Below are 25,440 nucleotides of genomic sequence, written 5' to 3' on the forward strand. Positions count from 1 at the left end.
CTTGCAAGGTCGCAAAAAACGTGTCGATCTGGAAGACCGGCTGGACTATACTCCGTTGCTCCGTACCTTGCGAGTTTTGATGATTTATTTCGAAAGGCTGGGTGCTCGCCAATTTCTCTGGACTTACCCCTTTCACCATTCACAATCCACATGGGAGATATCAAAGGAGTCTCCTTACTTCCGAGCCACGAGCTTGTCCGTGTCTACTTTTCCCGCCTGTCGAGACCATCAATTCGACAAATTGATAGATGTGGAGTGACGGGGTCAGAAAGATACAAGCCTTGACCCGTTGAAAACGCTTCCTTTCTGTCTAAAAGCTAAATCCAACAGTCGTCGAAACAGCTTGACCGAGGCTATTTCGGCAACAATACAGAAACATACCACCGTAGCTTAGGTCATGAGAGACAATTTTTAACCTTGACTGCGTCCAATTATAACGGTGTCTCTGGCTCAAGAGTCCAAGTGTCGAGAGTATGGGCAATGGTGGGGTTGCGGAGGGATGACGAGCAGTTGAGGACCCCCAAGATCGGCTCCGTCACAACGACGCCTAGCTCGGTCAACGAGACCGATATGCTCTTAAAACCTATCATAATGGAGTGGCGTAGCAAACCTCCCTCAAGGAAGGATCTTCTCAACTGTTGCGATTTTGGCATTGATACGATATTGGCTTGACCAAGACGATTACTCCACGGCCATGAGTTCGACGGGCACTTACCGGGTGCCAGAGTGGTACCATTTCAGAGGTACTTGGACCAATTAAAGTGATAAGCATGGCCTTTCCGGACTATGTCTCGCATACAAGATGATAGAACAGCCGGATTTGTTCCAGCTGACAATCCACGAGAAGAATCACCATGTCGGTGGAACGCAAGAAGTGCCGGGATGGAACTTGAAAGAATCGCAACATCGAATCCAACAAAGTGGCTAGAAAATAGATATACAGGGGTGTGCTTGTGAAATACCTGCCCATATCTATAGTAAGGCTAGATTGAGACCGACGGGACAACGCTAATATATTTCTTCAAAGCATTTACCTTCGATCCCAAGCCGGATTGGCCCGAGTATTATGCTTGCTTCAAAGAAATCCATGTCGGCCTGTATCACGTTTGCAAAAGAACAACCTTACCAGCGATGTCAGGACTGTAGACAATAGTCTAATTTCAGTCAACGCAGCACTGGTAGATGCTCTCCGATGACTCCGTGAGAGCCGTGTTAATGCCGGTGCCTTCAAGTCTCAGTGCTATCCCCTAGAATGACCTGAGACCCTCGTGGATGGCTTGTGATTGCGCCCGGTCTTCTCCCGTCATGATGTCTTCTTCTGTGAAGCCTTCCGCTTGTGGAACGTAGATCCTGAGGGTCCCTTTGAGTATGAGGCCTCTTTTGCTGGCGGCAAAGGCAGAAATTAACGGCCCCCACTCGACGTAATATCGGCTTTTGCCCTGGTGTTTTCTCACTGACATACTTCGAAATCCTCATCTGTAAATCGCGACGGTGGAAGGCATGCTCGTGTACCAGGAAGTACTGCCCGGACGTCGTTCAAATTGATTGGCTGGTGGGGTAGCCGGCCATCCATCGCTTTGAACAATGCCACCAATGACAAGCTGACCTCGACCGGTTCGATGTGGGGCGGGTCTGGGCTAACCTTTTCAGGCCAATATCCGAAGCTTACCCAGAGAGGCCCTCTAGGCGCGGTGGCTCGTTACCCCTGAAGTCGGCCTCGGTTCATCGTTCTGAATGGCTGCCTGTATGGTCCCGCACAGGCTTGCTTGACGACCGCTGCCATGTGTATTATTGCGACAACCTCGTCGTGACACGCGACAGTTTAAATCCTGGGAACAGGGCTCCGTGAGCACCAAAAGCTCCTCTGGGGGAAGGTAATCCTCATCGCAGAGGAAGAAACCCCCTCTCCAGCCTCACTCGATGTTGTCGATCTTGAAAGCGACGGCCCTCGAGCCACTGGTCACTGGGCCGTTGTTGTTTTCTCTGCCCAGGCTTCCTCCATCACTTCTCGAGCAGCTCCCTCCGAGCATCTACAGCGTCATTCGATCGCCACGCACTGCCAGCGCTCTTACTTTCCTTCTGATCCTGGGGATCTTGAGAAAGACCAATAGGTTCCTCGCACGACGGGCGGTCGACAACTGGACACGGAGCAACCGCTGGGATGCCAGCAAAGAACTCGTCGTGGTCACAGGAGGAGCGAGCGGCATTGGTGAGAAAGTGGCTGCAAGCCTGGCGACAAAAGGCGTCAAGGTGATTATCCTCGACGTCAATACACCTAAAACACCACTGCGTTGGTACCCTCGGAGCTTGTCCTCGGTGAAATAGCTGACCAGTGCCGTCCAGCGCCAAATGTTGCCTTCTTTCAGGTCAACATCACATCCTCAGACGCCGTAAGAGAAGTCGCCAATGAAATCCGCAAGGCACATGGCCACCCAACGGTCCTCGTCAACAATGCGGGTGTGGGCGACACGGGAACGATCCTGGATCTGTCGGAAGCGACGGTCCGGAGAACGTTCGACGTCAACACGATCAGCCACTTCGTCCTGGTCAAGGAATTCTTGCCCGAGATGGTCCGCAACAACCATGGCCACGTGGTCACGGTCGCGAGTATGGCCAGCTTCGTCACCGCTGGGAGTATGGTCAACTATGCGTGCTCCAAAGCGAGCGCGCTCGCATTTCACGAAGGGCTCGGTCAGGAGCTGAAATACTGCTATAACGCTCCGAAAGTGCGCACCAGGTACGTCGATCTTGATTCATGAAGTCTGAGCCCCTTCCGCTCCTGTACTGGCAAGGCACAACAATCGTATAGCGGTGCTATATTTACTGATTCCCGCCATAACAGCATTGTCCACCCCAGCTGGGTTGCCACGCCGATGACCCAGCTCTTACAAGACGTCGACGAGGGCTTCCGACGAACGGCTCTTCGCGTCGAGACGGTCGCGGATGCCATCGTCAAGCAAATCGTCTCGGGCAGCAGCGGACAGATTATCCTCCCGCCTCACCTGTCCAATGCGGCACTCCTCAGAGCTCTGCCATTTTGGATCCAGGGAGCGGTGCGAGGCCAGGTCACGAAAATGCTGCAGCGCTCGGGGGTTTAGGTGCCAGGGCTGGGATTTTGTCCTTGTTTCGTTGATTATCCAGGGAAATCGTTAGCAGAGATAGAGGATTGGCCTGCGCGGGCACCACTGTATATCGAGTCCGGAGGCACGTCGTTTCCTGGTAGAGCATATACGTTGGTTCAATTGTAACCCATCTTTGACACACCGATGAGATAATTCTTCAGTGCTTCATGTACCACCCCCATCTGCACGACTTCTAGCTCGGTAGTTTCCATGTCCTCACTTCCAGGTTGAGGCTTCCGTCGCTTCCCAAAGCTGCTTTATGTAACGGAATAGCCGGAGTGAATGGCCATGAAGCTGACATCACCCGTAAGCGGTTGTCTCGCAAGTCTGTTTCCTTCTTCGGCAGCTTATGAGCTTGTGATTGTCAGTGATTCGTCCGACACAATACCCAAAAAGATCAACAGCACAGATCTTACTGGCTCGCAAGAAGGCGGGGAGCCGGTGTAAAATTGCCCCGTCGACCCCAGGCGGGGCCCTTGATCTCTGCACTAAAGAGAGGGACACGACGGCGACCTGTGCTGTCCTTTTGGCCTCGACGATCCCGCTTGTCCTTTTGCATACCACCGAACGCAGTGGCCCGTCGTATCTCGTATCTCGTAGTTTGGACAACATTCAATATGACACGTCTCTCCGGTACTGGCATGAAGCATTAAGAGACCCTGTATACACAAGGGACGTAGGCATCATTATTTATCTTTGTGGTATCAACTGCTCTTTTCTGTTCCTGTCTTCTCGTCCAAACCACCATGGCTTTGAACATCCCTACACCGTTGCTGCTGGTGTTTTCTGCGGCGCTGCAAGCTGTGGTATTGCGTGCAGCGGCTCCCCAATATGCCCCCTTTGATGGCTTCAACCTGGTTTTTCTCTACTGCACACTGGTCAACTGGGCATTGTGGTTCTTCTACCTGGTAGTCATCTACCCTAGTTTCATCAGCCCGCTTCGAGATCTTCCAATTGCCCCGGTATGTAGAGCATGAAATCACGGGTCCAAGGTTGCGAGGACTGATACAAGTGCATTCAGGGTTCTTACCCCATTATTGGCCACGCCTTGTCGCAATTCAAGCCCCCTCGAGGCGCCGACTATCGGAAATTTACCCGCGAAGTCCCCAATGACGGGCTCATTCGCCTCAGAGGCTTCTTGAACGCCGACCAGGTGCTGGTGACCAGCCCGAAGGCCTTGGCCGAGATCCTGGTCACCAGGTCGTACGAGTTCCCCAAGCCAGATCGAGACCGGGTCTTTCTCCGTCGCTTGATCGGTGACGGCCTGGTCGTAGCTGAAGGCGACCAGCACAAGCACCAGCGCAAGCACAGCATGCCCAGCTTTGCGTTCCGACAGATCAAACTCCTGTACAACCTGTTCTGGGAGAAGTCTGTCAAGATGACGCAGGTCATCGATGCTGAAGCCTTCGGTCCAGACCGTGGCCACGGAGGCGCCGAAAACCTGCCGGCGGGGGCGGTGGACATCGAATATTACGCCCCGAAGACAACGCTGGACATTATCGGCGTGGCGGGCTTGGGCCGAGATTTCAACACGCTGGGCAACTCGGACGACGAGATGGTCAAAATATATGACGAGTTGGTGCGCCCTTCTGTAGGGCGGCAAATCCATGCGGCTGTTTCTCTGCTTGGAAGCAATGAGCTTGGATCGGTGCTCTGCCGCTCTGTCTCCCAGCACTATGATCGGCTCAATGCCCAACTGAGGCAAATATGCAGGCAGTTTGTGCGAGAAAAGCGGGAAAGAATGAAGACTTCACAAGATCAAGCTGTCGACACCCTGGCCTCGTTGATCAAGTCAGACATATTCTCGGATGAAGAGCTGGTGGACCAACTATTGACCATCATAGCAGCTGGGTGAGTGCCACTTCCAAGCCACAGAACGACTGATCACTAACATCACCAATCAGCCATGAAACAACCTCCTCGAGCTTCTCGTGGGTAGCATATCTTCTTGCGCTTCATCCCGACATTCAAGCCCGCCTCCGTGCAGAAATCCATGCTGCAATTCCGAATGGATTCTCGTCCACCGATTCTCAGGACACGGGCATAGCTTCGGTGTTGGAATCGCTGCCTCTCCTCAACGGTGTCTGCAGCGAGGCCCTTCGTTTCATGCCCGCTGTGCCGGTCACGATGAGAACAACCAAGCGAGATACTACCTTGATGGGACACCCAGTTGCCGCGGGAACCAAATTCATCATGTCTCCGTGGGCAGTCAACAATGATCCCGAGCTGTGGGGTCCCGACGCTCACGAATTCAAGCCCGAAAGATGGATTGACCTCGAGACCGGAAAGCCAAACCAAACGGGTGGTGCATCAACCAACTATGCCACCCTAACGTTCCTCCACGGCCAGAGAAGCTGTATTGGACAGAATTTCGCACGGGCAGAGCTGAGGGCCTTGGTGGCTGCTTTTGCTGGGGCCTTTGAATGGGCCCTGCTCAATCCCGACGAAGAAGTCGTCCCAGCCGGGGTAATCACGTCGAAACCAAGAGACGGCCTGAAGGTGACGCTGAAGAGGGTAAAGCCGTGGTGAAGAGGGCAGGCTTGGGAAGATACCATGAGTGATTTGTATGTGCCACATACATTTTTGTAGGTAGGCTTTTTTGCGGCAGCATCGGCAGCTTAATGATTTCACGGGTATGTAACGAGTCAAGATAAGTAGGATTCGACCCATACTCCGTAGCTGGACGTTTCTGTGGCCTGGCACACAAGAGTAGGGGAGTACAGTCGGATTAGGCTTGAGAGAGAATGGACCTTTTGGGCTCACTAGGCCCGCCTGTATCTTGGCAAGCTTGAGCTTCCCGGTTTACTTAAACTTCAACTCCGGGCTAGTGAGGCCCCCATTGAACCCTGCAAGCCCCGTAAATCCCTTATCTGTGGTTTACCCCGGTAAATGGTTAGGCTTGGGGCAGCGGGGAGACGTGTCTGTACTCTCTTCTTTTCTGATCAAGCAGAACTCACCACTCTGTCAACACACATGTGTGCCCATGTCGACCGACAATCTCCTGCGAACATGCGAGAACTGCCAGGCTAGGAAAGTTCGCTGTAGTAAGTTCCTATCAGTGCCAGCCGAACCTTCAATGTATGGCCTTACCAGGGCTCTTGGTTGATTGTTTGAAGGACGACAGCCAGGAGATGCAGCTTGCTTGAACTGCCAGGTAATTCTTCTCTCTTTCAGGTAGAGCTGCTCCCCTTTCTGACTTCAGTTGGGCATATACAGAACAGGCGGGAAAACTGTCACTTTTCCCGCGACAAGAGGCGACAACGTCAGCGGCGAACTGGTACGAATGGAAACAGACGTAACAGCAGCAAGAAGATGCTGAGGCGATATTCTGACTGTAGGTGAAGGACAACAGCCAAATTCGGCACAGTTCGAAGAGGTCCATGTCTGGCACATCGGCCCCGAAGCAGAGCAGCACACTACAGATCCAGTGTCGTTGAGTGCAGATTCAAATTTCAGTACCACACATCACACTTCGCCAGCGCTGAGCGATAACAGCCTCTTTATTGACCAATTACTCCACCATGACCGACATATGGTTGGCAAGAGGACTTATCAGAAGAGACTGTTTGAGGTGAGCTTGGCCGTGCCCAACTTCCTCCCTACGATGGGCCAACACGCTGAATGCTATCTTAGGCCGATGAAAATCATGGTATTCGATATCCCCATTTCAAATTGAAACGTGATGGTCTGACACGACATGAGTGACGTGCTCAAGCTACTGTGTCTTTACTGAAACGAGATTGCAGTCGTTGGCACGAGTTCTCGGACATGGCAGGGTCGGGCAGATGATCGATGAAATTCGCTCGGTCGTGACAGAGCGTCTCGAAAATGCCACCAAGATCTTTTGGAGTCCAGGCTCGGCATTATTGCGTAGGGATGCTGATCTGTCTGAGGATCTGAGAGAGGAGTACATCCAGGGTGAATTCTGCCATGTCCCTGAACCGTGGATTGACTGACATGCAAATTCTTTTAGCATATTTTCGTTACGTGCATCCGGTGTATCCATTTCTTGACCAGCAATCGTTCCTTGAGGAGGTCTCCAATCCTCAGTTCGGGCAGCTTCAGCGCAATCACCCGGAGTGGTCTGCCCTGTATAACACTGTACTCGCCCTCGGCTGCCAATACCACGGCAGAGGGACGTTCTTTCCAGGCAAAGGTCTGGCGTGGCACTTCTTCATGAAGGCGCGGGAGTGTTTCCCGAAAGCCTTGGGACCAATGCCGACGCTGCTTCATGTACAGGTGAGTTAGGTCCTTTTCAGATATGATGTTATTGCTGACCAAAAAAGACTGTCACCGCAATGGTAGGGATGAGATTGACAGCTTTACCATAGCAGACGGAGAGCTGATCAAAATCCAGGCCATCTTCTCTCAGAATATGAGTTCTTTCCAGTTTAAAGAAGACCTTCTTTCAGAAGCTGCCAGGCTCGCGAGGTGTCTCCAATTGCACAAGTCAGATCAGGCCGATGAATCCAGGACTTTCTGGGTGATATACCAACTCGAGAAGTCTTGGTGTTTCCAAAACTCGAGGACCTCCGTATGCCATTAACACCATTTGTATGGTCATGGAGCTTACTGGGTAGCCAGCTCATCGCCGATTTCGATATCGACTGTCTACCGCCAACAACCCCAGATCCTTTACGCAGTGGCCACGACTGGTTTTTGAGCAGCGTACGACTCGCCAGGTTGTTATCAGTCTGTTATGAGGAGCTCTTTTCTGTGAAAGCGACGATGTCTACTGTGGACCAAAAGCGGTCCAAGATCCAGACTTTCTATACGGCACTACAGACCTGGAAAGAAAGCATTCCTGCGCAATGGAGACCAGACATTATTGTTGGCATCCCAGACGGACAAGGCCCTGAGTCCCGAGCCGTCTTGATTCACCTCAACTTTACTTACTATAGCATCGTCATCGCACTGGCGAGGCTGGCAATACACTGTGGAATCGAGGGAGATCTTTCGGGTTTCGGCACTGGCGAGGTCATGCTTCGGCGCGCTGCACGGGCGATCTTGGAACTTACAAGTTTGATCGATCTCAAGGCGTACACTTCGCTTTGGTAAGCACTACATTGCCACCCTGAGAACACGCTAATCGCGGCAGGGCGTTGACTACCATGCCTCTCGCCGCCATGTTAATCTTGTTTGACCTTGTCATTCAAGACCCCACCAGTGCAGACGCCAAAACCAACCTTCTCTTCCTGGACATGGCATCAGGCTACTTTAGTCGCCTCGAGCTTGTGACCGACGCCGCGATGCAGACCTCTCGACTTTCCGAGTTCACTTATATTGCGAGAGAGTACCACACGAAAGAAATGCTTAGGCTTCAAACTGACCAGAGCGATCCATCTTCATTTCCAGGGCCACAGACGGTGTCCTTACTGCTCGGCCAATCGACGATAAGCAGCGCAGATCTCGAGGGTTTGGATACGAATGGCAATCCGCCGCCAGGCCCTGCTGCCGCTGCAACCCAACCATCAGCAGGTTTGCCAGCCCGCGATGCAGGAGATCCTGGCATGGTCGAAGATTCTATACCGACTGCAACACTCGGCGGTGCTATGCCTCATCTGCCATTGGCTCCTGGGCAATTCAGCTTTGAAGACTTGTTCAATACAGTCGTCCTGCCATTCGAGCATCAGCAGACATGGTGACAACTAGAAAGATACATCTTGGTAAGAGACATGGTAGACTCCAAGGACACCTCCCGTGATTGAGACGGTTGCAGGCATTTTGAGCATGGCTGTGACAGCCTTCAAAGCCGACTAAGATCGAGGTGATGGTTGCCAACACGAATATGGGCTAAGAAATGAACATGCAAATATTCTTCAGGTAGTGCATGCTGAAGGGTTCCCTAAGCTACCTACCCGCAGCGCGGGGACAAGAAATGAGGATAGAGATATGCTCTCGGTGAACATGATTAAATATTTTCTGAGGGCTTTTTGAGCAGCGTTAGTTCTCTTTGACATAAGTACAATAGCCACAGGAGCTGTGGATGTACCTACAGTAGTATTTATAGTAGTATCGTTTCGCAACGGCTCGATGGCAAGGCGTCGAGGACAAGCTGAGACTCCGCTTTCGGCTGTTTACTTCTCCGTATCAATTCATCACTACGGCGGTCCTCTTGGCGAGGCCAGTGCAGATATCTTGGCAGATCGGCCCTCGTAGCCTCCGACCCAACGCACATTTGACGATTATTTTCCCCCGCCGGGCGCAGTTTGTCGACGAGATTGAAACCCACGAAATTCTAACCACCGTCACCGTCACCTAGACACACCACAATCAATTCCCGTACCGCTACAAGAAGGAAAACCAACACCCGTGTCCTAGCACCGACCAAGCCACCATGGAGAACGAGAAGGGAGAAATCGTCGATCTGTAAGCTCCCCCTCGTCCTCGTCCTCGCTTCCTCACGTCCTATTCTCTCCCTCATACACAGAATGCTCTCACATAAGGCCTGTGCGCTCTTCAAATTCCATTCAGTTTTCCCCTTGCACCCGCCTTGTTCTCAGCCCTATCTTTTTGTGTATCGAAATTTGGCGCTGACAGAAGGGGCTCTCTTTCCCGTCCGTTCTAGCTACGTGCCCCGCAAATGCAGCGCGACCAACCGCATCATCAAGGCCAAGGACCACGCCAGCGTGCAGATCTCGGTGGGCAAGGTCGATGAGAACGGCCGGTACACGGGCGAGAACCAGGTGTACGCGCTTTGCGGGTTCGTGCGGTCCCGGGCCGAGAGCGACGACAGCCTGAACCGGTTGGCGCAGAAGGACGGGTTCTTGAAGAATGTCTGGAGTGCGCAGGCTACGAGATGAAGCACCAACAATAATCAAATGTGATGATTGTGGGGGAGAGGGGATCAGGATGAGCTTGCGCGTGGCTCGAGGGGACGACTACTAACCCTCGTGCGCAGAGGGTGGAGAGGGAGAGAGTGTGTCCGAAGGGAGAACAAGTGCCGAGTAAAGGCTTCATTGACGTCTTAGCAACCATCGGGACCTCTAAGGCAAGCGATACACGGAGCACCTCGAAGGCACACGGCTTTTGTTGTGGGACGGTGATAAAAGACGCATGTTATTACGCAAGGCGAACGAACTCGCTTGTCTGGTCGCAGGGGGAGGCGGACACGGTAATTCTGCATGATCAGCCATGATAGAAGTGCAGACTGGGACAGCCCAGGAAATCAAAAAGAAAAAAATCCAATTCAAGACATTCCCACACAAACACACACGCGCATAGGTGGTTCTCTTCTCTGGTACGGGAACCAGAGATTCATTCATATATCATATGGTTCCCCGATCTACAAAAGACTCCATGAAAATGTGCCACCCGTATCTGTGCTCTGACTCTCAATCTCGGAAAATAAAATCACAGCTCTTCAGAAGGCGGCGTTTTAGGCTCAATGTTCGGCTGGTGTATGTACGATGAAATCTCTACTTCCACAGTCATGGCAGAGGGAGCCTGAGGAAGCCTTGATGTGCCGGTGGGGAAAAACAACGCCGCTTGCAATAGAAGCAAGCAACCCAGAAAACGATGAGTAGCAATCGTAGGTGAAGATGGAGTTGAAGCAATTGGGTATCATTTCTAGTTTTCTCTTCTCGGAAATCTAGAACTTTTCTTTCGGCGATGCTCCTTTCAGTTGCCAACACATGTCTCAAGCGCGTAGGATTCACGTGTCGTCGTACATGCTGATTTTATCGCTTTGTGACGGATGTTCTAATCTTTGTGTAAGCGGACAGCAGGGTTCTGTTCAATGAAGTTGAGGTCGACTTTATGTCCCAGGAGTTCCCGGATATTGTTGACGCCATACCTGTTCACAGACATCAGCATAGTGACCGCTTGGAGAATCGAAAACTCACTTGATCATGGTTGGTCGCTCCAAACTCAAGCCCCAACCATATATCCGCATATCCTTTGGCAAGCCCATAGGCTCCAACATTTCTGGCCTGAACATGCCGCTGTTTCCAATTTCTACCCATTTCTTCAATCCTTCATGGTAGCTGAAGATTTCCATACTCGGCTCTGTGTAAGGGTTGTACGCGGGCTTGAACCTCAGGTTTTTGATACCCATCTTACCGAAGAAGACTTCCATGAAACCGATTAGCCCGCCTAATGTCAGGCCCCAGTCAGCAATCACACCTTCCACCTGGTGGAATTCAGCAAGATGGGTTTGGTCGACCGTCTCATTTCGGAAGACCCTGTCGATGGAAAAGTACCGTGCCGGCCGAGGGTTCAGGGCGAGTTTGTGGAGCATGTATGTAGAAATTGCTGTGGTGTGAGTCCGCAGAACCAGTCGCAAAGACTCGTCTTCTGACCACGGGTATCTGTAGCCTATTGAACCGAATTTCCCGTTTTCATGTACCGCGCGGACATCATCCCAGTACTTCTTGAAGTCTAAGGCCTTCTCCTTCGACCTTGTTCTCTTGTGGGAGGGGGAAGGTGTGGGTTTTTCCCCGGCAGCCGGAGGTTCTGGATCTCCTCGAGGGGGATCGGCTCTTGCAGGATCTGAGATGTAAAAGGTATCTTGGAGGTCGCGAGCAGGATGTTGTTGAGGAACGAAAAGAGCATCAAAATTCCAGAAGCCGGTCTCCACATAACGATTTGTTGGCATCTCCTCGAACCCCATCTCAAAGAAGATCTCTCTGAATTCTTGACGCACTTTGTTGAGAGGGTGAAGTGCTCCGGACTGCGTGGGTGCACCTTTTGCTTTGAAGTTATATGGTTTCAATTGGACGGTCTTCCACGCCCCGGACGCCAGCATTTCGGCTGTCAGATCTGCCTCCTCCTTGACAAATTCTGTCGAGAATTGGGGGCCCTTGGAAATCTTAAAGGCGATGGTCTTCTGCTCGGTGACATACTTCCTCTTCTTGAAGTCTGCCACGACTTTGGGGTTATTCAGGCCTTTTCTGGACTGGATCTCGCGCAACTGTTCTTGGACCTCGTCCTGGATCTTGTCCGTAATTGCCTTGAGTGTGTCCCCATCTTTCTTGATCCACTTGAGTTTGAAGGCATCACCTGAACCGAACTTGGCCACATTTGCATCTCCAACGGCAGAGGGTAAATCTTTGATCTTCAGTCCTTCCAACGCCGCCCGGACTGCCTCGAAAACCCTTGCGCCATTGCTGCCATTTTCTGCGATATCAAGCCCCTCTTTTGTAAGAACGAGTTCCAACCGGTCAATCTGCTCTGCTTCAATGAAATTCCTCGATCGCAATTTGTCGACAGCAGACTTGACACTGACAAAGGTGGCATTGGGAAAGATTTCCGATGTGACAACAGGACCGTCGGCGGAGTTCAGGGCGTTAAGCACTTTCGCGGTCAAATCCTCTGCCATGATTGCGTCCGCCGAGGGAACCTAGTGGGAGGACAGCAAGACCAAGAGGAGGGGCAGTTGCAAGAAGAAATATGTTTGTGTTCCCTCGACTCTGACTCCAAAGTTCTTGAGACATGACTCCAAAATGCGGCCGGCGGGCCGAATCCTAAAATGTATACATATCCTTGCCGCTTTAGCATTTCAACCTCGTAACAGCAGCCTTGTTGAGGATAGGCAGCTCGCCAGCAGAGAAGGCAAACTAATCTATTCATTATGTTGTACATAGAAATATACTTGAGTATCTGTGGCCTCCATATGCCAGCGAAAGTCACTGTTACCCGTTATTCTCCCTCTGCATCATATGCCTGGCAGGTGGTGCAGCAGTGTCGTTTAAACCTTGCTCTGGCCTTCCCTTTCAGCCGGTGGATTTTGGTTCAGTTTCTGCTTCCGGGCCTGCCTAAACAGGATCTGAACCAGAACAAGACCTCCCAGTGTGATCATGAGACCAGTCAATAGGGTAAAAGTCCAGCCAACATGAATACTGTTGATCAGAGGCCCAACCACCGCAGTTCCCCCGGCACCCAACAAACAACGGACGAGGTTTAAAGAAGCCATTGCGGAAGCACTCTGAGTATGATGGATGTCGACAAGGTAGGTCGATATCACACTTTGGAGAGAAATAGCCGCCCATCCCAGGACAAAAAAACAGATAATGGGCACAGAAATATGAACACCTTGGTCCACGGTCCACCCAAAAATCAGCACGGAGATACATTCAAGTGCGCTCCACAGCCAGACAGTCCTCAGTCGAGCCTTTTCGATAGGAACGCGCTGTTCATCGCCATCATATTTGCGAACAATGCGCTTGTAATCATAGTCCAAGAATCTGCCGACCAGAACTGTTCCAATGATAGATCCTAACCCGTTGGCGAGGAAGATGAGACCGACTTGGATTTCTGACGTGTGATATTTATGTTGGACGAGTGTGGAAACGGCGGTGAGAACCATTTGCCACACTGTGTAGTGGAGTGCGACGTAGAATATCGCACAAAACGTATTGAGATGGAATAGGATCTTCGCCGGACCCAAAAAGTCGATGTGTTTCGGTGCTGGTTTCCCGTCCCCTGCGGAAGGAGTGGTGTCTTGACTGAGATGCTTCTTTCTCTGGTATAGTGCCAGAGGGGACATCGCATATCTCTTTGGTTCTTGTGATCCGTTTCCCACCATCGACCTCAGTGTCTCAGGCAGGACCAGCACAATGACGAGGACACACACCCCGCCATAGATGGTCAAAAACCAGAATACTGATCTCCAACCCAACTTGTCTGCTAAAACACCGCCAATCACGGGCCCAATAGCGACAGGCATCAAAAGTCCGCCTTGGAAGATGCCCATATATCCACCTCGTTCTTCTCTCTTGGTAATGTCCCCAATAACTCCTGCACCCAATGCAATTGTGCTTGCACTTCCCGTGCTTTGTACACAACGAAGGACCAACAGTTGTGCGTAGCTTCGTGTCTCTGCAAGCCCTATACATGCTCCAAGGAATATGACAAGTGTGCACACATAGGTGATGCGGCGGCCTTTGGTGTCGGACAACGAACCCCATAGAGTAGGTGACAAGCCTTGAAATATCAAATAGCACGTCACAGTAAGGTTGACGAGGCTGGTTGTGACTGACAGGTCATTAGCGACCTGAGGAAGAGCGGGAAAGTAGATATTCGAGGCGAAGCCAGAAAGCGTAGCTGCGAATGAGACGATCGTGACAATGAGAGCTTTCTGGGGGACTGTAAAGATTGTGTACGGCTCTGAGGAGCCAATCTGTGCTGTAGGCTCTGTTTGAGCCATTCTGAATTTGATGTTGAAGACTTGAAGAAAGAAAGCAGATTGCGTAGGTGCTGAGCGTCCATATATGCCCGCGAGAGGTTCAGGCAACGCCACTTCCAGAGCCGAGACAGGGATGATCGGAGTTCCGACACCCAAAACACCGACACTCAGGAAGCCCTTTCACAGCCTCACTCGGGTAATTCCGAAGCAGAACCTGACGCTCGATACACAAGAATCACCGCGTATATCTTCATTGTCGTCGAGGGCCAGTACGTCCACTATACCTTATATGGGTTCGACATGTCTTGAGGCAAAGGGATGGGAATCCAACCCAAAATTTCGTCATCATCGAGAATCGCGTCTCTTATGATTATGTCCAGGAACCTGGACGATAAGATGTGAGCTGGGCCAACGGGAGACTCAAGACCACCAGCAGCCTATTGAACATAGCACGGGATATTCATGTCTAGGTCGTGTGAGCTCGACCACGTCCGATGTTTGGACAGAGAGAGAGGGCAGGCAACCGGCCATGTTCGAAAGCGCCAAGACATTGGGAGATCCAAGGCAACTCAGCCGAGAGGTGGGGCTTTTCCAAAATAGGCAAAGCCTCAAACTGATCAACTCCTCTCCATCCTCGGATCTCCGACGCCTCTTGCTTCTCTGCCTCGCTGCTCTAATTCTCGAAGCCTGTCGCCGTCATGACTCCCAAGGAAACCGTACCCAGGAAGAAATCCTGCAATCATTGCTATCAGTCAAAAGCGCGGTGTGACCTCAAAAGACCGTCTTGCACACGATGCCGCAACCGAAGCCTTGATTGCATCTACGTTGCCGCAAAGCTCGACACAGAAAGCGATATCAGCCAGCATTTCTCGGCTACTGTCAATGAGGCCTGGCTTTCGGCTCCGCCTGCCGCAGAAGGCCTCGCGACCGAGTTGCTTGATTTCGACAACATCCATCTAGTATGCACCGTGGATGAACACAGGATCCGCGGCCGCTGGCTGGAGAGCTTACTGCCTTCTATGGACCAGAGACCGAAGCCGTTTCATCCATCGACGATGGCGTTCGTGACCCGCGTGTTTAAGTCTTATCCTAGAATGTTCCTGACTGAGAATCTGCCTCCATTCATTCACTGGTCTCAAATTGCATATCGGATTGCTGAGCCGTTGGCAAATTGCATGAACATAGCACGCATGTGGGTGACACAGACTCCTGAGAGCGCTGCCATGGTCCGAGAGGTCATCGGACAGGAAATGTCACGAATATTTCAAAAGGTAGGTACAAGCATCCTCCGAACTGGTTCCGGGGCTGAAAGGGGCGAACAGCGTGCGTTTTCCGGACACCTGGAGCTCTTGGCCATCTTACAAGGTTACCTTCTCTATGCCATAATGCTCTTCTGTTCGGCGAATGCTACTAGCTTCGTCGAACAAGATATCATGATCAAGCTCCAGGATTTAGCGGGCGACCTTGCAAGCAGAGGGACGTTATGTCCTGCGGAGACGAACGGTAGCAGACCCGATTGGGAATCCTGGATTGTCGCCTCTACAAAAAGGAGGACGCTCTTCGCTACCTACCTACTTGACAATCTCGTCAATTTCACAGTGGGCTCTCCATCCTATGTTGCCGTAGAGCTCACAGGCCTCCCGGCGCCTGCGAGCAAGACTCTGTGGAATGCGCGGGATCGTCGATCTTGGAATACGGCCTATAACCAACAGCTGGGCCTTTGGAGCGACGGAGAGCTACTCATCAATGATCTCTGGCCACAATCTGATCCGAATCCGTCGCTGGTGCGACAGAAAAAGATCGATAATTGGCTGTCATCCGTGGACGAATTCGGCATGATGCTATATGCTGTGACCTCTCACACATACCAGGAAGCTTGAAGATCACTTTGTCAAAATAGCCAATAAGAACAACAATGTCTTCACTGCTGTGTTCTGGAGTTACTGTGTCGATTGTCCGCGTGGTCTGGCCGCGGTATCGCCCCGATTACTCATACGCCCCCAACGCCATCAGCACTTGCAGGAAAGGACAACGCCTGATGTTGTTCATAATCCATGTACTTGGAATTACGCTGAAACATCAAACCTGCGAATCTCGTCAAGGTCAATCGTTCGGTCCAAGTTATTGACCTTCAGAAGTGCCGGCTGCTGATTTACAATTTCTGTTGACTGTCCTATCCCAATCTCGCCAGATTTTAGCCTTTCATTTCAGCAACAAAACTTTGCAAGCATGCGTGGGCGGCCATTGAAAGTCGATGATAATGCTCCTTTGGATGAAACTGTATGTCTTTTACCACAAGTCAACAAAAAGGCGCTAATATTGTTCCGAATGTAGTTACGAAGAGCCCGAGGAAGAGCCGCACAGCGCCGTTATAGGCATCGGCAAGAACAAACATTAGCCGAGAATGAGGGCAGAATTAAAAAGCTGGAATCCGTTGTTCAAGGGATGATCAGTGCCTTTCTGGACTTCGGAGACCACGTCTCGCTATCGATAGCTGTTCCAACTTTTAATGAAACTGGAGATTTAGGAACAGCTTATCATGAAACCGTGAGGAGGTTTCGGGATCTGGCTGCTGAAGTTGATGAAGATATCTCCTGTCGCCAGGATCGGTCTCCAAACTCAACTTCTGATGACAGTCAACAGGCCACTACTCAAAGTATCCTTCGGCCATCCAGTCGACCACAGTCGATACCGCTGTCGACTGTTGATACTTCGTTCAAAACGGGGAATTCCCAGCGTGTTCCGGTTTCTAATGCTAATGTCAAGGTGGTTGACAAATGGCCGTCAGCCGCCGCGTATAGTATGCACAGATTCCTGTCTTCGGCATTCATCTCGATGCCTCTTCAGAACCCCGGACTCTCTAGTGATTATTCGAACATCAAGGAGCTCGCTTTTCCTGGGTCTTCGTTGCAGCAGAGACTCATTCGTAATGGGATGTTACTCAATTACCAAGCTTTGCACTGCGATCAGGAGCAGGACAAGCGATACTCATGGTGTGCCAGAGTCCATCGCTTCAGCTTTCGCCACTCAAACAAGTGGGACATTCTGTTTCTGACCAGGCTTGGGCTTGACAAAATGGTCGAAGCGAGCCATCAGAAAGTCCGCAGAAGATCATATGGTCCAGCTTCTCCGCCAAGGCAGCTCCCTGGCAGCGGGTTTTTTGACGACGAAAGGCACCAGCAACTTGCCGCTGCTATCCAGAATGACCTCGAGCTTGAAGGTACCCTGTCCGACATTGTCCGCGCCGAGGAGCTTGATGACTATCTGGCCACAAAAGGGAGGACTACTCTTGATGGCAACACGCTCGAACTGCGGTTATTCTCCGTCAAGCAATGCTGGTCTCAACCTTCCACAATTTCTTCGCCCCACGAAGATATCAAGACCGTCCTCATTGACACTGAAAAATTCCTGCGAAAGCTCTGTGAAGAGGCCATTTGTTTAGGGGACGGTATGGGCTTCGCGAAACACATTGTCAACGACGCTATCGTCTGTTCCGCGATGTATATGAGCCAACTCCCCGAACTGTCGCTTTAAATGCAGTTAGCAGGGAACATCAATGGATAGCAGGTTCTTTGGTTGTGAGGTTCCCTTCCTTTAGCTGGAGTGCAGGGCCTTTCTTTGCTGCGACTGTGGAGGCATACCCAGACGACAATGGAAAGAATGCCTGTTCAGGGATACTACCATGATTCATTTGGAGGTCGGATTGCAAACTTTGCTTCATTTTCTGGCGTTGGTATTGGTGAGAATACACAGGGACCCAAAGACACATTGCCCCCCAACTCCATGTTGACCGAAGCTGTTTGGCAAATATTGGGCTTGAAAACCCTGACTACTACTCAGTCGAGTCGACTGAGTCGGCCCCGACACACGGAGGAAACTCCTGATAGCCAACGTTTCGGCCGTCTCCCGGCGTCCGTCGATATGGCACGATGGGTAACCCAAGGCATTCTCATCGAGGGAAGCTTACATAAGAAGTTTGTGGTTCGGGGCTCTGCTACGGGACGTCGGAGCCTTTAACCCTTCCGGCTGAGTGGTGGTTATTACCAAAGACAAGCCCGTCGAATCATCAGTTGAGACTTTTCCTAGCGAGATAGCATGGTGGTAGCATAGCTTCGACGTTTGGCTCGGACGAAGCACCCTGTGGATATCAGTGATGGTCGAAGGAGGCGGTGGTGTTAATGGGACCACGTCAGCGTCCGACGAACGGACGAAAGATGTATCTATATATCTGAAGTGGAATCGATGGAAGAAGGCAGCTCAACATTTCACTTCAAGGTCCAGCACCAGCACCAGTAAGTCGAGCAGGAAAACATCCAAAAGGCATCTGGGTCCACAACTGCAGAAGTTGTACAACTGAGTTGAATCTTACCCCTTCGATTTCACAGAGAAATCAAAACGAGATCGTCATGACGTTTACCACCAAAGTCGAGCACCTCGAACCTTATGGTCGACTATCACCAGCCAAGTTGGCTTCCGGATTTGCGTCGAAGAATATCTTGATAAGTGGCGGCGGGTATGGCATAGGGGCCTCCATTGCACATGCCTTCGCGGAAGCACATGCAGCCGGCATCGTCCTTGCAGGACGTACAGTGTCGAAATTGAAGGCCACAACTGAGGAAATCAAAAGTGCTTATCCCAGGACCGTTGTAGAGTACCGCACGGTCGATATCACATCGGAGGAATCAGTCAAGGCCATGTTCTCGTCATTGGACTCGCCAGTCGATGTGCTCATCAACAACGCCGGATACCTCGCCCAGCCTGAGAATTTTGTCGAGGCAGATTTGAAGGAGTGGTGGAAAGCATTCGAGGTGAACGTCCTTGGCACTGCGTTCGTGCTACAGCAATTCTTACAGGCACGAGCAAAGCAAAACGCAACGGAGCAGGCTGTCATCGTGAATATCAACACTTCCGGCGCGTACAATGTTCTGGTGCCGTCCCTCTCAGCATACGCGGCCAGTAAGGCTGCAATGTGGCGAATGATGGAGCTGATAACCATGGATATTCAAGCGGCCACAGAACTATCCGGCGGGGCTAGGATAATCTCCATTCATCCCTGATTTGTCAAGTCTGCAATGTCGGACAAATCTGGCCTAGCAGGCTTGATCAAACCAACAAGCGCTCAGCTTGCGGCAGAGTTTGTTGTCTGGACTGCGAGCGAAGAGGCATCTTTTCTGGCGAATCGCTTCGCTTGGGCAAACTGGGATGTAGATGAGCTGATTGCAAGGAAGCAGGAGATTGTGGAAAAGGACATGCTGAGGACTGGCTTGTCTTGACACAGGAATGTAAGTCAGTTCGGTGGTGCGTAGAGCAATTTGAAGATGATTTTCACATGTCTTGCATTTTCTTCCCCCCCTGATCCATCCAGCAAAGTGGTCTGATAGGAAGGATGGCCAATGCCGCCAATACTATTTTGTTGACATGTGAAGGTTGATAAACATATGCATCTAAGGTCGAGCCACGCGGTCGGAGTAGAGGAATGTAAATGGATGATTGGGTGGTGTTGGAGGTGGTAGAGAAGTACGAGAAGCCATCCCATTGGAGAAAATGCTCCGGAGCTGCTCGGATGACCTTCCTTTCCTGTCTTATCGTTATCGACGCTATCGATACGGGTCGAGGGGCCGCAGGATCCACCTGCGCAGCCACTGCAAATTGTTGAGCTTCCGATGCCGCAGTCACTTTTTTATTTCCTGGCGATTTTACTCCCTCACTCCACGTTTTGCATTCGACAATCAAACCAGACAATTTGTTCCTAGAGATGGGTACAGGTCTCTTGGCTTCGGTCGACCCAGAGGACATTCTCAGCAAAGACGTCCGCGGCCTCACTCTTGACCAAGTTGCTTACCTTGGGCATTGTCTGATCGAAGTCACTCCAGAAACATTCCAATCCAATCTTGCGTTCTTGCGTCAGAATTTCTCCAAGCTCGACATATACCTCGATGTGCGGAAACTGAAGAGCTGGGACAATGTTATTGACGTCCTCAACAATGGTGCATCCAAGATATTCGTCACCTTTGAGCAACTGAAAGCTCTGTCGCAAGAGCCTACCATTTCCGCGGATCGCCTTGTGTTGACTATCTCCTTTGTCAATCCGAAAACCGATATCGCGAAACTCAAGACTTTTCTTGATGAGAATCCACAATGGAAAACTGCGGAATGGGCATTCGATGGCGACAAAGGCAACGAGTATGTGGATAGTGTATTGAAAGAGCTGGACAATTATCCTCCAAGCCATGATCAAACAATATTTGTCTCGGTCGCGAGCGAGACTGAAGGAAGGAACCTATTGCACGAGTATCCCGGAAATGCTCTGATTGTCTCCTCTACAAAGTTGACCTTCGACCCTTCCAAGGAGGAAAACAAGGGTTTGATCCCTGCGGTAGAATTGATCGTCGCTGGGGCCACCGCGGATCGCAAGACGGGCCTCTATGCGACTACAGTAGTTGATGAGCGCGGTGTTGCGCTGGGCTTGGTTTGGAGCAGCAAAGAAAGTATTGCCGAAGCACTCAAGACCGGAACAGGCGTCTACCAAAGTCGAAAACGGGGTCTTTGGCACAAGGGTGCGTCGAGTGGGGACATCCAGGAACTCATCAGTATCGGTTTCGATTGCGACAAGGACTGCTTGATTTTCAGGGTGCATCAGAAGGGCCACGGCTTCTGCCATCTTAAAACAATGTCATGCTGGGGCAAGGTTTCCGGGCTCTCGAGGCTCGAGCGTACATTGCAACAACGCAAGGTCGACGCGCCTGAAGGCTCTTACACTGCTCGACTGTTCAACGATCCGAAGCTTGTCAATGCGAAAATCAAAGAAGAGGCGGATGAGCTTTGCGTTGCTGCTTCCAAGGAGGAAATTGCCTCAGAGGCAGCTGACCTGCTGTACTTTGCCCTTGCCCGTTGCATTGCCGCGGACGTCACCTTGGAAGACATCGAGAAGAATCTTGATTTGAAGAGTCTGAAGGTAAAGAGACGAAAAGGAGATGCCAAACCACAGTATGTCGAGGAGACACCTATCGGTGAAAAATCACCTCCCGAAACCAACGGCATCGGCGGCCACAAAGATGAAGAAGTCAAGGAGGCCGCATCTATTCCGAAAGGCCCCTTAGATCCTGCTGGTAGGACAGAATCTGGCCGGATACAGCTGAAACGATTTTCTACCTCGCAAACTTTCTCAGACGACATCTTGAAAGCCGCTCTACAACGACCTTCGCAAAAGTCCAACGAGAAAATCATGTCACTTGTCCATCCCATTATTGCTGACGTTCGTGCCAACGGCGACTCTGCTGTCTTGAAATATACCCACAAATTCGAAAAAGCCACCGGCCTCAAATCCCCTGTACTAAAAGCACCTTTTCCTAAATCGCTCATGCAACTTCCTGAAGAAACCATCAAAGCGATCAACACTTCATACGATAATATCCTCAAGTTCCATTCTGCCCAGAAACCATCAGCACCGCTGGTTGTGGAGACAATGCCCGGCGTGACCTGCTCCCGGTTTTCGAGACCGATTGAGAAGGTTGGTTTGTACATTCCCGGCGGAACCGCAGTGTTGCCCTCCACGGCGCTTATGCTTGGTGTCCCAGCCATGGCTGCAGGATGCAAGAACATCGTCCTTGCATCGCCTCCGAGATCTGACGGCACCGTCACACCGGAGATCGTGTACATCGCACACAAAGTCGGAGCGGAGGCCATAGTTCTGGCTGGCGGTGCTCAGGCTGTCGCCGCCATGGCCTACGGAACAGAATCTATCACAAAGGTTGATAAGATTCTGGGGCCAGGGAATCAATTTGTCACCGCCGCGAAGATGATCGTCAGCAACGATACCTCCGCCGCAGTATCAATTGATATGCCAGCTGGTCCGTCTGAAGTGCTAGTTGTAGCGGACAAAACAGCCGACCCAGCCTTTGTTGCCAGTGACCTTCTCAGTCAAGCAGAACATGGCACAGACAGCCAAGTCGTCCTAATTGCCGTTGACCTGAACGAGGAGCAACTCCAAGCGATTGAAGATGAAGTTCACAAGCAGGCACACGAACTTCCCCGAGTGGATATTGTTCGGGGGGCAATCGAACACAGCGTGACTATCTCAGTGCCCACTCTCAAGGAAGCATTAAAGTGGTCGAATTACTATGCACCTGAACATCTCATTTTGCAAATCTCTAACCCTCGCGCCGTGCTCCCCGATGTTCAAAATGCAGGTTCCGTGTTCCTCGGAGGTTGGACGCCCGAGTCTGTCGGCGACTACTCCGCGGGCGTGAATCACAGCTTGCCGACATACGGCTACGCGAAGCAATACAGCGGTGTCAACCTCGGCAGTTTTATGAAGAACATCACGAGCAGCGAAGTGACGGAACAGGGTGTCGGGGAAGTAGGCTACGCAGTCATGGAGCTCGCCAGATGTGAAGGCCTTGATGCCCATCGACGAGCCATGGAGATCCGTTTGGAGAAGCTTGGACTGGTCAAGAGGAACGGCGTGCAGACTGATGACCTTCCCGTGAATATTGAGAACGCTGAGCCAAAAGCTGTCATCCATAATGGGTCACCAGAAGGGAGCCTCAAGTCAGCTGCTGTCAGTACGAAGGGGGATCAAGATGGTGCGGCCACAAAAAAATAAGCCAAGGAGGAACAGGAGATCATAACTGAACTCGCTGAGGTTCAGTTTGTTAGATTATGTCTCTGAAGCTCTCACATGGATTGTTCTATAGATCTGGATGTCATAGAAAGATTTAAGACTCTGCAACAATAGAACGTTGCTCTGCCTGAGCTTGACCAATCATCGCTGAGCTAAAGACCTCGCAAAGCTGTGTAGGGATTTCGGAACAATATTCCTCCGAAGGCAGCCAGAACGTGCGCCTGACAAATTAAAACATTTCGTTTCGACAGCATCGCTCGCCAGTCGACACTCCTGCTACTTTATTTGGTCACGGAAATAGTCTTTGATATAAATAGTCTTTGATATCTAGAAGTTCTGGTATGATTGAAACATGAATCCCTCTGATGACCCTGAATTCCAAAGTGATGGCAGCGAGGAGAGCGACGATGCTGCTGTCCCCAAAACCAGGACAGTCAGGTCCAGTCGTGCGTGTATAACTTGCCGACGGATGAAAACGAGGTGCGAAATCGACGAAGCACTAGGCAACGCGTGCAAATTGTGTATTCGAGCCCGTCGGCAATGCATTATGCAGGATATCCCACGACGAAGGAAAAGAAAGACTACCGAACGGGTTGCAGATCTCGAGCAGAAGATCAATGCGCTGACGGCTCTATTGGCCGCAAATACGACAAATAGCCCTGGAGATCACAAGAAGATCACCGATACCCGTGGCGATTCGACTGGGAGTTTGGCATCCAAGGAACAAACATCAGCCAAACCCGATAATACCCTCATCCCTGAAGCCTTGTCTCGCGGCTTCGTAGACTGGGAAACTGCCTGCAAGGCTTTCGGCCGATATCAGAACGAAATGTCTCGCTACTTTCCCTTTGTGGTCTTTGCGCCTGATTCAGATGCTGTCACCGTCAAGCAGCAACAACCGCTCTTGTTTTTCGCTGTCGTTACAGTTGGACTGGCTTCAATGCAAACAACGGCGGATGTCGAACTATGCGATATGCTCGTCAAAGATCTGGCCTTACGTGTCGTATACAGTGGTGAACGATCTCTTGAACTAGTGCAGGCTTTACTCCTTCACACCTTTTTCTACGGCAGGCCCAAAAACATGCGAGATCTCAATTTCAATCAGATGGTGCATATCGCTAGTACAATGGCGCTTGACATCGGCTTGGGCAGACGACCTCATAAATCAACTTTAACTCAAAGAACTGACCCTCATCAATTGGAATCACTCGCAGGCAGACGAGCATGGTTAGGATGCTATTATATGGGAACGAGGTGAGACTACTACCAATCCTCCAGTGCGGGTAACTGACAGATCTGCTCAGTGTTTCAATGTCTCTCCGCCACCCTGCCTTCGTACGTTGGTCTGTGTACACTGAGGAATGTTTGGATGTTCTCTCCGCTGAGAAGCCTGTGTTACCGAGCGATACGTGGCTATGCGACTTGATACGCATCCAACGTATTGCCGAAGACGCCTCAATCACATTCTCCATGGATGACCCTGGTGCAGTTGTTACACTCCGCGACGTCAAGACTCAATATCAGATCAGAGGTTTTCGTCAGCAATTGGACCATTGGCGCCGGCATGCCAGAACAGATTTGAGCCTGCGTGAGTGATACGGAACACAGATATTTTGTAGAAGCTGACTCTGGCGACTTCAAGCCTACGTTCGCCATGTTGTGGCATGCACCGACCTCTTTATCCACGAAATAGCCCTGCATCCGGAACACGATATCGACGACCTCCGCTCACCACTCCGTGCTGCTACAGAGCCCCCTATTGCAGCAGTCGAGAGTATGACATCAAAATTCAAAGACTTATATTTCATTCCCGCAAGGGTTGAGGCACTGTTTACTTGCCTCGCTGCGATTCACGAATGCTTCGACGCTTTTCTCTCCATGAGCTTGGTTTCCATCTGTAGCTTGCCGAACATTTTCTTGGTACGCACCGGCTATGCAGCCCGAGCGCTCCGCAAATTACTCAATATATGCGACAGCCAAGCAGAGTTTGAAGGCAGATCCCACATCGACGTCCGAGATTTGAAATTCGAAGAGTACCTGACTGCAATCATCGATGTACTTAGGAGAGTCCATGCTCTAAGTAACTCTGTCGTGGCGAGAGCTTTCTGCTTGGTTATCTCGCAGATCAAGACACATGGACTCAATTCGTCCAGGTTACTTTCTACGATAAAACAAACAGACAACACTGCAACTAGTCAATCAGGAGTCAGTCCGACACTTGTCTCCTCCTTACCCTCAGATAAACGTTTCGATCACCCCTGCGTCCACGCCGACAAGAACCATCAGGCAGACCGAACAGAATCTCAGGCGTATGATTTCGGTAATCTGACTAGCATACCTCCAACTCAACCGTCCCAGAACCAGGTCCCTGTGGATACACAGATCCAAGCAGAAAGTGCACAGTGGTTGGAAAATGATACGGACGACGCCTTCATGAGTGGTATCGATGTTTTGCAGTGGTTTGAACAGAACTTGGCCTTTGATGATCCCGCGGCGTATGCGTATGACAGTCAACTCGCAGATCAGTATTTCCAGCAATGATGCTTCCACCGACGCAGAGCACCTCTGAC

The 25,440-nt window shown here is 51.1% G+C and overlaps 10 protein-coding genes across 10 annotated transcripts; 8 read left to right on the plus strand and 2 right to left on the minus strand.

Annotated features, from left to right (window-relative positions):
• Window positions 1-1,920: 1,920 nt before the first annotated feature.
• AYL99_09443 (hypothetical protein) lies at window positions 1,921-3,098 on the plus strand (the record flags this gene model as incomplete). The annotated part of the gene is made up of 3 exons (XM_018840950.1): window positions 1,921-2,290; window positions 2,344-2,737; window positions 2,843-3,098. The coding sequence occupies 3 exons, from the start codon at window positions 1,921-1,923 to the stop codon at window positions 3,096-3,098; spliced, it is 1,020 nt and encodes a 339-aa protein (XP_018689631.1).
• A 770-nt stretch (window positions 3,099-3,868) lies between these two features.
• Window positions 3,869-8,767, plus strand: AYL99_09444 (hypothetical protein; the record flags this gene model as incomplete). The annotated part of the gene is made up of 10 exons (XM_018840951.1): window positions 3,869-4,084; window positions 4,144-4,973; window positions 5,027-5,636; window positions 6,475-6,771; window positions 6,869-7,040; window positions 7,096-7,361; window positions 7,409-7,423; window positions 7,480-7,656; window positions 7,707-8,176; window positions 8,221-8,767. The coding sequence occupies 10 exons, from the start codon at window positions 3,869-3,871 to the stop codon at window positions 8,765-8,767; spliced, it is 3,600 nt and encodes a 1,199-aa protein (XP_018689632.1).
• Window positions 8,768-9,459: 692 nt separating this feature from the next.
• On the plus strand, window positions 9,460-9,925 carry AYL99_09445 (40S ribosomal protein S21; the record flags this gene model as incomplete). The annotated part of the gene is made up of 2 exons (XM_018840952.1): window positions 9,460-9,491; window positions 9,691-9,925. 2 exons carry the CDS (start codon window positions 9,460-9,462, stop codon window positions 9,923-9,925), a joined length of 267 nt encoding a protein of 88 aa, XP_018689633.1.
• An 898-nt stretch (window positions 9,926-10,823) lies between these two features.
• AYL99_09446 (phenylalanine-tRNA ligase, alpha subunit) lies at window positions 10,824-12,441 on the minus strand (the record flags this gene model as incomplete). The annotated part of the gene is made up of 2 exons (XM_018840953.1): window positions 10,824-10,917; window positions 10,967-12,441. The coding sequence occupies 2 exons, from the start codon at window positions 12,439-12,441 to the stop codon at window positions 10,824-10,826; spliced, it is 1,569 nt and encodes a 522-aa protein (XP_018689634.1).
• A 369-nt stretch (window positions 12,442-12,810) lies between these two features.
• On the minus strand, window positions 12,811-14,268 carry AYL99_09447 (hypothetical protein; the record flags this gene model as incomplete). Its single annotated transcript, XM_018840954.1, has 1 exon — window positions 12,811-14,268. One exon carries the CDS (start codon window positions 14,266-14,268, stop codon window positions 12,811-12,813), a length of 1,458 nt encoding a protein of 485 aa, XP_018689635.1.
• Window positions 14,269-14,945: 677 nt separating this feature from the next.
• Window positions 14,946-16,127, plus strand: AYL99_09448 (hypothetical protein; the record flags this gene model as incomplete). The annotated part of the gene is made up of 1 exon (XM_018840955.1): window positions 14,946-16,127. The coding sequence occupies one exon, from the start codon at window positions 14,946-14,948 to the stop codon at window positions 16,125-16,127; it is 1,182 nt and encodes a 393-aa protein (XP_018689636.1).
• Window positions 16,128-16,476: 349 nt separating this feature from the next.
• AYL99_09449 (hypothetical protein) lies at window positions 16,477-17,781 on the plus strand (the record flags this gene model as incomplete). Its single annotated transcript, XM_018840956.1, has 2 exons — window positions 16,477-16,527; window positions 16,582-17,781. 2 exons carry the CDS (start codon window positions 16,477-16,479, stop codon window positions 17,779-17,781), a joined length of 1,251 nt encoding a protein of 416 aa, XP_018689637.1.
• Window positions 17,782-18,653: 872 nt separating this feature from the next.
• On the plus strand, window positions 18,654-19,304 carry AYL99_09450 (hypothetical protein; the record flags this gene model as incomplete). The annotated part of the gene is made up of 1 exon (XM_018840957.1): window positions 18,654-19,304. One exon carries the CDS (start codon window positions 18,654-18,656, stop codon window positions 19,302-19,304), a length of 651 nt encoding a protein of 216 aa, XP_018689638.1.
• A 698-nt stretch (window positions 19,305-20,002) lies between these two features.
• On the plus strand, window positions 20,003-22,852 carry AYL99_09451 (histidinol dehydrogenase; the record flags this gene model as incomplete). Its single annotated transcript, XM_018840958.1, has 1 exon — window positions 20,003-22,852. The coding sequence occupies one exon, from the start codon at window positions 20,003-20,005 to the stop codon at window positions 22,850-22,852; it is 2,850 nt and encodes a 949-aa protein (XP_018689639.1).
• Window positions 22,853-23,222: 370 nt separating this feature from the next.
• AYL99_09452 (hypothetical protein) lies at window positions 23,223-25,411 on the plus strand (the record flags this gene model as incomplete). Its single annotated transcript, XM_018840959.1, has 3 exons — window positions 23,223-24,124; window positions 24,175-24,458; window positions 24,513-25,411. The coding sequence occupies 3 exons, from the start codon at window positions 23,223-23,225 to the stop codon at window positions 25,409-25,411; spliced, it is 2,085 nt and encodes a 694-aa protein (XP_018689640.1).
• Window positions 25,412-25,440: the final 29 nt, after the last annotated feature.

Source organism: Fonsecaea erecta (genome assembly GCF_001651985.1).
Source record: "Fonsecaea erecta strain CBS 125763 chromosome Unknown Scaff9, whole genome shotgun sequence".
In the NCBI taxonomy this organism is placed as follows: Eukaryota; Fungi; Ascomycota; class Eurotiomycetes; order Chaetothyriales; family Herpotrichiellaceae; genus Fonsecaea; species Fonsecaea erecta.